General features: G+C 43.8%; 1 protein-coding gene across 1 annotated transcript; it reads left to right on the forward strand.

The window, feature by feature from the left end:
* Positions 1-1,087: 1,087 nt before the first annotated feature.
* On the forward strand, positions 1,088-6,593 carry slc30a1a (solute carrier family 30 member 1a). The gene is made up of 2 exons (XM_071919085.2): positions 1,088-2,027; positions 3,873-6,593. Exons 1-2 carry the CDS (start codon positions 1,442-1,444, stop codon positions 4,769-4,771), a joined length of 1,485 nt encoding a protein of 494 aa, XP_071775186.1. The 5' UTR covers positions 1,088-1,441; the 3' UTR covers positions 4,772-6,593.
* Positions 6,594-15,363: the final 8,770 nt, after the last annotated feature.

Genomic DNA, 15,363 nt, shown 5'->3' on the forward strand with positions numbered 1-15,363 from the left:
CTCCACTGACCTGTTAATGTGAGACCCTCCCTGTCTTATTGATTATGGCCAAAATAGAAAGCGAAAACAGGGATGAATAGAAACCAGAAAGTCGACTACTTTTGACATTAGATAAAAGAGCATAATTAAAATGGGTGTAAGTGATTGTTGTCAGGGTTTTGTTTGGTTGTTCTCAGATTAAAGTCTATTATTGGACTATTGGACCATGAATTTAAATTTGGTGAAGTGACAAAGCTGAAAGAGAAAGATAAATCACTGATTTAGTACCGTTTTCTCCAACAATGAAAGCGATATAGGCCTATTTAATCTCATTATTTCTCTAGATAACTGTTGTAAAGATGAACCACTTCATGGAACATCTTTCATATATCATCTTGTACTATAATGTCACAGGTTTGAGACATTATTTAAAAACCTTTTCAGAAATTAGAAATGAGGAATAAGCATCTTACAAAACTCTTGAAACTATTTTGATTTCATTGCGTTTTATTCGGAATATGTTTTTGTAAACTGCGACTATGATTTTATTCATGATTTCATTCAATTAGAAAGTGTTGAAGAAATGTAAAAAATGGTCTTCTGTGAAATAGATGGTGGAGTAAAGACAAATTTCAAGATGTTCAATACATTGCAATTAATTTATCAGCCTACATGAACAAAATATGATCAAATACGATTAAATTAAATGGGCTATTTCAATAAATGGTGGGAGTTTGGGCAAATAGTAGAAATATTCACTCGTAAAACTTTTGGATAAGTAATTCACTTCTAACAAAATCTTCGCAGGGATGTGCTGACAGGCGATACTCTGCTGTGTGGCTCTGAATCGATAAAGGGTTGTAGGCTACGGTTGTACCGCGAGATTACAGTTTCATCTAGCGTGCATAGCAACGCTGTTGTCTGGTTTGTTGACTCCGCCTACCTGCGAGAGTTGCAAAACCTGGCCAATCAATTTTGATCTCGCATTCTTTCCGCCAATAGGACCGGCCGGGGCGTGTCCGTTACATTGCTCTGTTCCGTGTGGAAAGTTTACCGGCTCGGGTGCAAAGTTTCAGCCGTCTGCAAACCAGAGATCGTCGGCCAACGTTTCTGGAATATACTGGTGCCGACTATGGTCTACTTTTAGGGGAATCGCTGTCGGTCTATTTCATATCTCTTATTAATTTCGCTTATGACTAACCCATAGACCAACCGAGTGATGCTGCTTACGGTAGATAATAGTAGTGTTTGAAGATACTGTTAGCATTGTCTCGTATTGTCTCAGGTAGCCAGCTAGCTTCGTTCGTTAGCTTGGAGTTGTGAATGTGTACACGGACAGCTAGCTAGCTGATGTCCTAGAAAGCTTTGAGAAAGCCAGACAGAGCAAAACGTATTCTAGCTCGCTTCGCTAGCTAGCTAAGTAAACACGAAACTTGAGTCGACAAGGGATTTTGAAGGGAAAATGGCTTGTGAGCCTAACCGTGTCCGGCTGCTATGCATGCTTTCATTGACTTTTGGATTTTTCATTGTGGAAGTCGTGGTCAGTCGGATCACTTCATCCCTAGCAATGCTGTCGGACTCTTTCCATATGCTATCGGATGTCATTGCGCTTCTAGTGGCTTTGGTCGCAGTGCGATTTGCCGAGAAAACTCAGGCGACAAGCAAGAACACGTTTGGATGGATCCGGGCGGAGGTGATGGGAGCGTTGGTCAACGCCGTCTTCCTCACGGCTCTGTGCTTTACTATAATCCTGGAGGCTATCGAGCGTTTCACTGAGCCGCACGAGATCGAGAGACCCCAGGTCGTCATCGGGGTGGGCGCCGCGGGGCTTCTGGTCAACCTGCTCGGGCTTTGCTTGTTCCACGGACACGCAGGTGGCGGGCACGGCCACTCCCACGGCGGTCACTCTCATGGAAATAAGAATAAGAGGGGTAAAATTGGCAAGTCTGAAAGGCCGTCGGGAAACTGCTCTTCAGGAGAGGAGACCAACAACTTGGTGGGGAATCACAACAGCCCGAATGGCGTGAATACCGAGAGACGTAGACATGGTAAGCATGTTGGAGCTGTGTCAGAACTACAAGTCGGTGTTTTGTAACATTTTCATTGTACTCTCTTCGTTATGTTGTGGTTTTGAGGAGATATGAGGAGACAGTCTTCTTGTGGTATTGAGTTTAATCTGTCTGTCCTCTCCGTCTCCCCTGCGTTAAGCTATGTAACCTTATACAAGAAGTGTAAACAGTATTGTGGTTTCGGCATCATTTCATAAGCCACGACTATCAACGCGGCCCTATTACATGTCGTACCAAATTAATAGCACGTGCCAGGAAATGGGCTTTATCATGGCTTTCATCATGGTTAACCGTCGAGATTGCATAACAGTGAATGCATCTTCAGTGCATTGTAGTAAGGACCCCGTTGCTGCTGACTAATCCTTATTGTTCTTACCAGGACTGTAGTTTTTGAACACGCGTGTTTGTTATCAGATAGCTGTTGCTGGTGAGTTACTCTATCCTTGGAAACGTGGCCTCCCTCACACCTGGCTGCTTAGTGACATTCACAGGTGAAGCCTCTGGTTTCACACTGTAAAGATCAACTAGCCTATAAATTGGCCTATGTAGAAACATCTCTGACTCAGCCATGAGCCATCTTGTTTTTGACAAGTTCAAACTTGCAAGCAAAATGTCTGAGAGCCCCCATTCCCTATTTTGACTGCTCACATTCCACTTCGATATTTCCAATAATTTTACAAGTGAAATTCACTGTGGGTACACAGTGATAACCTTATTGTTACACAGCCATAACTTGATGTATCAGCTTAATAAACAGTAATAGGCCTATGTAGCTTCCTTGGGTGTGCCACTGGTCACTGAGAGCCAGTACCCCCCCCCCCCCCCCCCCCCCCCCCCCACACACACACACACACACACACACACACACACACACACACACACACACACACACCAAGAAGGGTTAAACCCATAGAGGAGAGCCCATCTCTCCCCTACAATGTTAGGCCCTGCCAGTTTCAATAAATGGAGGCTATTTTCCCCTCCTCCATGCACTGATCGCTGCCACTGGGTCATACATCAGTGTAGCCGCGGAGTCGACAGCTCCAGCCACACCATTAGCCGTTGATGAATGGCCCGGCGTCTCGGCGGCCCGGGATGGAGGCGAGCGGCCACTGCTCAGGTGTCATTGCTTCAGCGCCGCGTGTGCCGCCACACTGCCTGCAAAACACTAATTGAATTTGCTTAATGTGAGTTACGATACAGGGTGTGTTTGTTGTGTTGGCCGAATGCAGAAGTTCCCACATGCTGGTTATTGTACGTGTCTGGGAGGTTTCCTTCATACGATGCACCATGACTGATAATTTAGTTCTGTTTTATGCAGAATAGGACTTGGTGTGGCTCTCCTGTTTGTAGCTCAAAGCAGTTCTAACACAGCCTCAGTCACAGGGCTAAATCATCTCTCACAATCAAAGCTAGAATCCAACATTGTTATCAGCAAATACCCCTCCGAGTGGCTCAGTGGAAAGTGAACAAGATGTTGACTTTATGGACCCTTAGAATGTATCTGGGTGTTTACACCTAAATGCGCTGTAGTGCTTCCAGTCTCAATCCAGAATCAGTATGCTCATGTCCCAGTACATTCACCAGAGTCACTCTTCTCTTACTAGCAGCTCCAAGAAGTGTCACCTGATGACATCACAGGCTAGAGTCCTGGCTCTCTTGTTTCAAGTTTCGGAGAGACTTGCAATTCGACACATGCAATCAATAGTGATTTTTCTTATTTTTTAACATACATGCCTTAGTATGCGTCATAAACTGGAAACCGTGGCGTTTTACTTCATATTCCAATAGGCTAAACTAAGGTCTCTCCATTTGTGTCTTCAGAAATCGGCCATAAAGACAGCACAGAGGTGCAGATGAACGGCAGTACCCATTACGAGGAGTTGGACCACGACCAAGGTTCGGCCTCGCAGCTCAATATGCGCGGGGTCTTCCTGCACGTGCTGGGCGACGCCCTGGGCTCCGTCATCGTGGTGGTCAACGCCCTCATCTTCACCTTTGTGTGGCAGCCCTGCGAGCCCGATGAGGACTGCATCAACCCGTGCATCAACAGCCACAGCACGGACCACCGGCACAGCAACCACACTCTGGTGGACCTGCTGGAGGGTCCCACCATGGCCCAGAAGATGTCCGGGCCCTGCTGGGTGCTCTACCTGGACCCCACGCTCTGCATCATGATGGTGGGCATCCTGCTGTACACCACCTACCCGCTGCTCAAGGAGTCCGCCCTCATCCTGCTGCAGACGGTGCCCAAGCAGATCGACATGCACCTGCTCAACGAGCGGCTGCTGAGCCTGGACGGCGTGCTGGCCATCCATGAGCTGCACATCTGGCAGCTGGCCGGCAGCCGCATCATCGCCACGGCGCACATCAAGTGCCACGACCCCACATCCTACATGGAGGTGGCCAAGCGCATCAAGGACTTCTTCCACGACGAGGGCATCCACGCCACCACCATCCAGCCCGAGTTCGCCACCTTCAACTCCGAGTCGCGGGACTCTCTGTGCGAGCTCTCCTGTCGGACTCAGTGCGCCCCCAAACTGTGCTGCGGCTCCGCGGACAAGCCCGGTGCCGACAAGAAGGCCAGCAGCGACTGCAACACGGAGGGCGCTTCAGCCCTGGAGGCCATCAGCGAGACCCCGGAGCAGGCCGCGGCCGTCCAGCTGCTCCCCCGGCCGGAGGCAGAGGTCATCATCACTAGAGAGGTGGAGTCGTCTCTGTGAGATGGAGGGAGAGACAGAGGGGCTGGGGAAACGACTACGCCGGGCCAAAATCGTCAGACTGTCATTCGCAGGACACTCTTTGTTTTTTGACCCCTAGGCGGGGAAACTGGCTCTGTCATCGCCCTGACAAGGAAATCATCTTTCTTAGCCTTTTATCCTCTTTCAGTGCCCCCTTTATGGCCGCAAAGTCCTCCAAAACCCTCCGTTTTACCCCCTCTGTGTCTCGGTTTCTCTCTCAATCTCTTCTCTCTCCATCTATTTCTATACCTCCACCTCCTGACACCCCCCACGTCAGCCTCTCCTCTCCTCTCCAGCCCGGCCCCTCTCTCGTTGTCTGTCGCCCTGGCAGTATGGCGGTGATGCATGTTGAGGTTCACTGACCTATCTCCTCCAAGACTGGAGCGAGGCCTGCATGAGTGTCCCTCATTAGCGCCGTGTTGTGATGCGTCATCTCGTCCCATGGTGTTTCTGTGCCAAAGCTTCTCACTGCAGGACTGAAGGGATCGGAGAGACTCCCTCTCCTCCGCAAGGACACAACACATGCAAGTTAGAGCACACATCACTAGGTTTTCTTCCTTTAGTCTATGGACCTATCCTCAAAGAGTCTACATTTTGTTTTTGCATAGGCTTTGAACAGATCTATTTTCTTAGCCTCTGGCCCCAAATGGAAGAGTATTGTATTGCATAATAATTTATGTTTAATTTAAGTTATTAGAAATGATCTATTTCTCTCTGTAGATGCTATTTGTAATATTTAGTTTGGATGATAGAAACAATTTTGCAATGTTATGTCTTGAATTTTTTGACAGACCATCTATGCTGTAGTCAAAAGTTTTTCAAATGTGATGTTTTATAATGATTTTGTTTCTCAGACTTTTTCTGGCCTTGACTCAGTTTTAATTGCAGTCGCTAGTTGGATACAGAAGCCTCTCTCACCTTGCCTTTTAAAAAAAACAACCTGCTTTGACATAGCACTGAGTATAGTAGACACACAATGTCACTGATCTTCTTGCAAAGGCAAAGTCAAGTAAGTAAATGTTCGTCGAAGATGCGATGCCTCGCGAGCCAGAGGGTCGGGTCTGTCACAAAGAAATGAGCACTGTACGCCATTGGTGAAACACTATTCTCCGTGTGAATCTATGCTGGAGGGCATTCTGGTGGCTGTTGATTTTCATTTTCAGGTCCTCATGAATGTGTTGGGGGCGGGCGGGGGCGGGGGCGGGGGGGTACCTTGTCACAATCCATGCTGAGGGATTTTTACATTTCCAGAGACTTTCTACTGCAATGTTTGCATGACCAAACTGAAACTCGGTGTTTGAATCTCAGAGCTTCACAAGGCTCTAGTCGCTGCTTACCAGTACATGCTGGTATACTTCAACAATATGAATAACTATTTAGGGAACGACACGTCACATATAGCTTCTCTGTCCTTTTGTTTTGGACAGCTAGGCAGGCTGTTTGCTGAGTCCATACAGTGGCCTTTGAAATTGTAGGAATATTGATAATTCCCTCATCGTCACCACAGATATCATTTAGATGGTGATTCATAGATGCATTTCAGTTTTCCACTCCAAGTCAATGTGTATGCAATATAGAAATATGTACTGGGAAATGTATTTTGACGCGTTCCTTCATTTGTAATGTTTGGTTACTTTTATTCTGTGTCTTTTGAGACTTGAGCTCCATGTGCAAATTGGAAAAAAAAGTGTTGTTTTTTGGAATTTTAGATATGACATGTCAGCTGATGTGTTTTTGATATATATATACAGTACCTGTCCAATGTGTCATTGTGAAATAAAAAAAATATGGCTGTTTGGTACAGTTGATGGTGAAACGTGCCGTTTGCTTTATTTATTACCTGTGTGAATTACCTCTGACTTCTCAAAGTGGCTTGCTGTATTTTGGGATGTACCACCCATCATCAAGGTTTCTTGTCCCGCTCAGTGATGAGACAACATTATGTTTGGCTTCAAGTTGCATAAGTTTAGAACATGTTGTATATAAAGTGTACAAAACATTAGGGCCTTTTGAATCCAACTGAAATCCTTGATCCCTTGTTTATTTTGCCAATTAAATCCACTTCAGTCATGGAGGGGAGATGGAGATTAAGGAGGGGAGACAGATTAGGGCACCACTATGATTATATTTTATACACTCAGCCTATATTTCCACTATCTGACTCACTAGATATCCATTCAATATGCAGACAACAGAGTGACATTATACTTATGAGGACATTAGCTAATAAAATATTAATTGTCCCTGCCCATTGCGGGGCCGGTGGGTTTGATTTAGGGCTCTACAAAGCTTTAGTTGTCTAATGGCTCTAAAAGGGATTAATATTAAATACTTGCTATGCCTCTATGCATTTAATTACATCTGAGATGAGATTAGAAGCCATATTAAGAAGGATATTTTTGAGATAGGACCTAAAAAGCCACTTGTTACACTTTTAATCAAGCAAGGTAATTCGGATTTGTGGCTCTGTAAAGCTTAAAAGTAACCCTAACCCTAATGACTAACCATGAGTGAGTTGTACACACTCTAGAATAACATTACAATATTTCACAACTCTTATCCATGGTGTCAAAAAATGGATATTGGCTTGAGTTAGTGGCTGCTTGTCACTAAAGTCACAATGAAACGGCATTTTGGGAGCATCTTGCTTCCTTAATGTGATATACTGTATTTCTTGCTGAAAGAGGATATTGGGGAAGGATAATGCGAGGAGGGATCATTCAAAAGTGTAAACCAATGGGATATCAGTATCACTTTTATTGTTTGGAATTTGTATGTTTGCTTCCTGGTACACGATGATGTCACCATTAAAGGTTTTCTGTTTTCCAGGAAGTAAAAGTAATGAGATTTTGATATAAAAATACAAGGAAAAAAAACTTTTTGTCTTTTTTTTGGCATAAACTATCAAATAGGTGTATGGTACGATAGAAGGCGAAACAGTTGAGTCTCTGTTTCAGTGTGACTTTAAGCAGGGAAGGGGGACTCAGAGTGTGTGAATGTGTGTCCGGCGGAGCGGCCCCGGGCCTGAGGGACTTATGTAAGAGGCCCAGGGGCATTCCAAAGGCAACAAGCACGGGGCTCTACCCAGCATTCCTCAGTGCTGCGGGCCGGCCGGCTCGCTCCTCACTGTCTGCCCTCATTACCCACAGAGACGGAAAATGCGGACAGAGAGGGGCGGACGCGTTAGAGCGGCTCTCTTTTGTGCCGTTTGTTTTTTGTCAGGTTTTCTTTGCACCTTTCCAAACGGGGGCATTGTACGCAGCGGGCCCACAGTAAAGCGGGGCCACATTGACCCGCTGCTGACATGTTGGTTTCGTGTATTATCAGGACCCCTCTTTGGGGGTATTGTGTCCCGTCCCCAGGTTGAATAACGCCGGAGTTTTAGCTTACGCACGTCGCTACGCATACAAACGCTGTGCTGGCAAGGGGGAATCCATTTAGCTCTGGAGTGACCTCTCACCTTCGACTAACCTCACCCTAACCCCCCTCCCACCCCCCGTCCCACCCGCCACCAAGCCTCCTGTCCTACTCACACTGTTGGAAAATCCCATGGACAAAGCCAGTGAGACAGATGGCATAGTGGAGTCACACACACACACACACACACTGGGCTAGACCAATATATCGGGCCGATATTGGCCTTTCAGTTAATATCAAATATCGGCCAGTCAGTGTCGTCCACCTCTGATGTGATGGAGGTTCCTCCTTGACCACAGCTACAGAAAAAGTAATTTTCTTTGCACATTTTCTTTATTCTTTTAATTGTGTTTATTTTGCTGCTAACTCTAAAATAATTTAATTATTGTGGGTTTCAATGGAGAGTTTTAGTGTCTAAATGATGGACTAAATGCTGTTTCAGAGGCTTTTCCACCCTGACATGAATACAGTTATGGGGGAATAACTGTAATGTTCTGCATTAAAAAATACCCAAATGCAAAGACATTGAATATCAGCACAAAATATCAGCTATCGGTAACTTCAGTCTAAAAATATTGCCATGGGTACTGGCCTTCAGTTTATCCATGCAGCATCTCTTCAAACACTACCAAATGCAAGTCTACTGGGGCCTGAAGGCCACACAGTGAAATCTATTTATCAGTCAGTACTGTCCATCTCTGCTGTGACAGTTATTTACAAGGCTCCTCCTTTCAGCACATATCAGTAGCTTTCTCATCACTAGTAACAGCTGTTTCAAAAGATAAAGGGAATGAAGCTTACAGTGAAAGTTACTGTTATCAGGGGAAATATCTGAGGAAAAGTTCTCTATTAATGGGCATTGTAGTTGTAACCAGTGACCTCTGAGCTGTGTTGGGAGAGAAAGAGTCCGCTGTGTTACAAAGTGCCATTTACAAACCACAGCTTGGTATTTCACTGACACTGGGGTCACTTTCAGCACAATTCACTTTCAGTAAAATCACTGTTCACAGCATCTGACCATAAATGGTTCTTTCAATCTAGAAGTCAATGATGTCATTACTATGTGAGCTGCACATTCTAAAGTGAATGAACTGAATTTGACATGTATAGGCTGTTATCATGTATCATGTATATCCTGTATTCTTCATATCCTTGATGAGAATACAATTGCATTTTACCTTTCAAACTCTGTTGTTCCTGTGCTCGAGGACAGATTTGTTTATTATAGTGAACTCTCAGTAGTATCTCCCATGGCCACGAACCAGATAAATGTGTCCTTGATGCCACACTGACGCACGGCTCCACTGAGAATGAAAGGGAAAAGATAGAAAGGTTGACCGGAGGCTGTTGGAGGATCTGTGGGTAAGTGTGCAGTTTAATGGAAGTGATAGCAAAAGCTTATTTATGTAGAGGAAACACAATTTGTATGCTTTCAGGAAAGAGATGATTGTGCGATCCTCTGCCACAAGAAGTCATAACAATTTGAATGCTTATTGTTTCATATTTACTGTGGTTGCACACACCATGTCCAAAAGGAGTTAGCACCTGTCTGGACATGTTTTGGTTTGGTGTGATTGTTCAAATTTTTGTGGTTGGAAAAAAAACTGTCTTCTCTGGTTTCTAGCTTGGAAGTAAGTTCATCTTCACATTGATCATATCGTGCCAGACTGGATCAACATGTTGACATCTTAAATTGAGCTGTAATGCCCTCTAACTGGTTATCTGACCAACTGCTGACTGGTCAGTTTCAGGTTTGCTCTGAACGCAACGGACACAGAGAAAGTGAACTGAAACAGACATGTGGGCCGTAAAAGCAGAACTCTGCCTTGAACTGACCAATTTGTTCGGCATAAATGTTACTGAATAACCTGTTTTTGCTTCGTCAGTCAGCACACAGCGGGCTGAGGAAAATATTTCATGACTGAACACCGCAGTGGCTTTAGATGAGGATGAAGTGGCATGTAACTAGTTACAACTCCTCTAGTTAGTCTGAATACTTTTTTAGAATAATGCTACTTTTCTGAGTACATTTAAAGTAGTTACTACTCTCTATCGCTGATTCATGTAACACAACAGTGATTCAACCTATAGCCAGATCATGAAAGCTTTTACATTGTCTGTTCTAAACACTCGGTGTCTGGTAGGTCTTTCCCAGGAAAAATCCTCTGGCACACAGAAAATGATGCGTTTTACATTTTCAGTTTCTTTGGAATAAATAGAAGAAGAATTCTAGACTTTATCTACCATAACTGACATCGCAGCTTATTATCACAGCTTTATTTATATGTGCTAAAAAGGAACACTTAGCTGTCAATGATTTTTGCTTTAAAGGAGCAAAGTACTTCAGCATTTTTAATTAGATACTCTTGCTTGAGCAATCTTCTCAGGCAAATACTCTTATTTTGACATGAGTAGAATTTAACTGAAGTACTAATACTTCCACCTCCGCCTCTCCACATCTGATGATATTTCAAATCTAGAAGTACTGACAAGCGTTAGTGACGTACAACACAGCCATGGGAAACCAGAGGCCGGGGTAGATGACCGTATAGTTTAAAAACTGCTGGTTTACAGAGTGAAAAAAAGAGACCCGGCTCATTAAACTGGATTACACCCCGGCGCTATCCTCTCCCGCACCTCTCAGAAACCTTTCATCGGACCACATGACCAGGTCGTACCCAGAAAAGACTTGTCCGTCTTGGCGAGAGATTAGGGACGCTGGAATGTTAACCAGCTCTGCGACGAAGATGAAGATGATGATGATGGACCAAGTGGAGACCGGCAGCCACCACCAACACTGAGCCAATAACACTGCAGTGGCAGTCCAAGTAGGATAAAGGCTTTTTGCTGCACTGAGTGTACAAACTAGTAGGACCTCCTGCTTTTTTTTTTTTTCCATGAAACACACTGACTGGGGGAATCCAGGGGAAAACTACTGATCCCTTATTTCACCTCTTAAATACACAAAGAGGGGAGTGTAAATGAAAGGGTGAAGGCATATTAAAGAAGGATTTTGTAGCCTTGACACTCACTGCTATGGCAGACCGGTGAAAAACACATGGTACACTCAAACAGTGCGTTCTCTGGGTTCAGCAGCGGGGGGTTAATGTTTCACCGGCTGCCTGTACTGTACATCTCATGCCTCGCTCGCCAATCTCGCAGACTTTGATCACAGAGTTGAATGGGGTCAAGCGGCAATAATTAATTCCTCACCGATAAACCGGGCTGCCGGCGAACACTGAGGGAGAGAAGAGAGAGAAGATCAACACCAAACAAGCTCACTGTTCCCCTCCTCTGTTACGCAATCTGCACACAGTGGAGATAGCAGGCGTCTTGGAGCGCGCTCGCTCCCTGCACCCGTTGCACCTGGAAGCGCCGTTCGACCAATCACAGCGCGAGGAGGATTGCAAGTCTTCACACTCCCAGCAGCTCATCACAATGCAGATGGTGTGATCTGAAGATAGACGGGCGCTAAATATTGACTGGATTGTTGTAAAATTGTTAGGTTTGATAAGTTACTGCTACAGGAGTGTAGCAGGAGTTCAATATGACATACTTTATGGGGACTGTTAAAGGGGCATTTCACCCATGACAGTTAAATCCTATGAATCCTGAAGGGTTTTCACTATGGGTGACAGTAGAAACAGGTTCCCTTTACTATAATCATTCCACTTCTCATCAAATAATGAATATGGAACAAAAGAACAGACTGTCAGCTATTATTTCTGACTCTTTACTTGCTTACTTGTTAAAACTTAATAGAGAAATGGTGTGTGTTGTGGTCACTCCATCAAATTTCAATCAGGTAGAACTGTTGCCATCTTAGTTATCTTACAGGTCAATTTGGTATCATAAACATGATATAAAACTGTATCTTTGGCATCAACATCTAAACAACTTCCCTTCCTCTCACATGTTTTGATAGTCATAATAGTAACTGGTTATTGAATCTTTTAAATGACTCTTCTAATTGGTAATTTATAGATTTGTAATTGTGACTTTTTAATTTCATAACAAACAAAAAAACAGTAATGCTTGTCTTTATTTACTGGTAAATCCTGGCAAATAAATGCTAAACCAGTTTGTCATGCATGCTGCAATGTGTTACTGCAACCAGTCCACTAACAACTGAATTTAGCGCAAGCGTCATTACAATATATATATTTACATTACACAGTAAATATGAGGAAGGTTCATACACTCTGTCTGCTGCTGGTTTGATATATTTCTGCTCACACTGCAGCCCTCCATGACCACAGTGTGTTTTCTGACAGACCCACTGAGCCCAAGCAGAAACATAAAATAAGATAAAAACAGATAAAATAGAGCGGGACTAAAATAAGGAAAAACAAATTATATAAAAGCCTGTCAAGTGTGTTTTAAGAGGTCATTTAAAAGATGACACAGATTCCGCCAGCCTAAACCCCTCAAGCAAGTTGCTGCAGATTGTATTTTATGTGTTTTTTATTTATTGTATTGATGTAATGCTGTTTTTTTTTGTGCCACTCGTTCCTCTGCACATCTGTTTTCCTGCTTCATACCCAATTGCCTTCTGTCTTAAAGATCCACACTGCCTTATGTTTACCTTATTTTTTTTTTTTCCATTTTTCATATTTTGTCTATTTTAGAGGGACTGGAATTATTCAATCAGTCACCCAGTTCACAACAGGCCAAAATGAGAAACGTGGTTCAAAATTCGGAGCCATGTCTTGTCGTGAAATCCAGCAACTTAGATATTATTATTGTACTGATGACGTAAATCTTATGCATTGTGTCTTATGTAATGCTGGAGCTGAGGAGAGGCAGCTCACAAACAAAGTTATCACTATTTCACAATGTTTTTGCTGCTCTTTCTCCCCCTGATCTCCTCCTCCACCCGCTCACAAGATCTCCAGCTACAGTTCAGATTTATCTACAGGAAGCAAGGCAAGGTCAAAACACAAGTCTCGCAAGCAACCACTCCCAACACACACACACACACACACACACACACAATGCATGTTGTCACGAGGATGTACAGGAGAGTGAGAGTGACTGAGACATTGATAAGAGGAATTCTCTGAAAACACCAGCATATGGTTCCTCCTAACCAGATCAAAATACTTTCACTGTTGATCCCCCCCACACACACATACATAACCTGTCATTATTTGTGTGTGTGTGTAATTTGCTTTGTTGTCTTATATACTGTTTGTTCTCTATTTTCTCTTCTTGTAGCACTTTTAGTTCTGCTGTTTGTCGCCTTGTCTCTACATCATGTGTCCTTGTCTTTCCCTCTGTCACGCCTTTGCATTTATTTTATCGTAATAAAAAAAAAAAAAATAATTTGTTTTTTTATTTTTATTTCATTTCCCCCCACCCCAAAACACAGCTTTTGCTAGGCCATAATTATAAATAATTGAATAGAATAAAATAGTATAAAATAAAATAAAATCAATCTCCCTATCGCCCCCACTCATTCTCTGTCTCTGTCTCTTTTGCACTCCTATATATCCACCATGTAAGTTGGGCTATACTCACAGGCATGTGGTAATAGTTAATGTTTACACTATAAATTCATGTACTTAAACCACATTAGTTGGCTAATCTCTGCTACTTTCCACTGGCAATGTTTACCTAATAAGCCTATTACATACAGGCTGAGAAACTAAAAGTCAGTTGGATGTGCTTTTACTTTTCTTCTGTGTGCAGTCAGTCACTCTGGTGGCTTGACCTCTGATTTAACCACTAATTAACAGCCTGTTCAGACTTGTCCTTTATTTAAAGAATAGTTATTTAGGACATAAGAGATTATTTGTCTTGGTCTTTCATACAGTAAACATCCATAAACCAACTACCTGCATAGGAGACGAGTTAACAATTAAAAGTTGATCCATAGCTTTCCAATCTGTTCTTTTGCAAATTCACCAACTGTTTTTTAATTATTAGAATTGTGTTTTTATGTATGCGCTGACACACAGGACTCATTCCAAAGGCAATCCATACAATGACACATCTAAATCTAAATATCTTTTCTCTTTTCTATACGGTTGAACCACTTGTCCTTCCTGCCGCATCAACACACCAACGATACCAAGGTAGGGTGTTAAAAAAAACGAAAAAAGAACATCATCACTGAATAATCAAACGCCAAAGCAAACGCTTGAGAAGCAGCAGAAGCACATGAGGCCGTGCGCGCCGGCTAACCCACAGCCTTGGGTGTTTCTTGTTCCTGCTGCCAGAATCGCAGACTCAGTCAACACACAGAAAGCAAACACTTCTCCCCTGCCTCACCGACAAAGCCGGCTGAAATTGGTGATAAACCAGAGAGGAAAGTGTGAAGGCAGAGTGTAATCGCTCCTTGGGCTACCATTGAGCCACCATTGTTGGGTGACATTCACAAAGCCGAATCTGTGACGTGAGCGGATTGTGAAAAGTGATATCCATGGAAAGTGATGTAATCCTGAAAGAAAACATGTCATGGAAAAGTGTGTGCCACAACACGGGGGTGTTTTTTTAATCTTTTTTTTGTGATAGTGATTGTCTGTTTGGTGTGGCATCTACAGCGGGCTGCGTGTCCTTGATGACAGACAAACAGGGGCAGCTGCACAGAAAAAGAATGGCTCTATAATGGGAATACGCACAGCAGAAAGTGCACCAGTAAGCAGCGAGTAAAGTGTTGGATGCATTTTTCCACGTAGTTGTGCTACCAAAGTGTTTGTACAACCTTGTTTTTCTGAATTTTTCAGCCACAGGAACATACGGTACGCTCTCCGGGAGTCACAATGTTTTTCCTGCATCTCATTGTAGTTATATAACTTTCTCATGATCTTCCCCCTACAGCAGCTGTCCCAGCATGCATTGGGCGGAAGGCAGGGAAACACCCTGGACGGGTCATGAGTCCTAACGCAGAACAACACTCCCATTCACACCTGCGGGCAAGCTGGAGGCTCCAGTCCACCTGACTTGGCTGTCTTTGGACTGCGGGAGGAAACCGGAGCCCTCAGAGGAAATTCACGTGAACACGGGGAAGATCATGTCAACTTAGAAAGTTCAGAGGTCAGATACAGAGCAGCAGCCTTTGAGCTGGTAGGGATGCAGTGTCTTGTTCAAGGACACTGCAGCAGGGCTTTAACTCGGGTCGTCCGGTTGATGGATGGTCTCCTTACCCGCTGCCC

Source organism: Centroberyx gerrardi, chromosome 18 (assembly GCF_048128805.1).
Source record: "Centroberyx gerrardi isolate f3 chromosome 18, fCenGer3.hap1.cur.20231027, whole genome shotgun sequence".
NCBI classification, from domain to species: Eukaryota; Metazoa; Chordata; class Actinopteri; order Beryciformes; family Berycidae; genus Centroberyx; species Centroberyx gerrardi.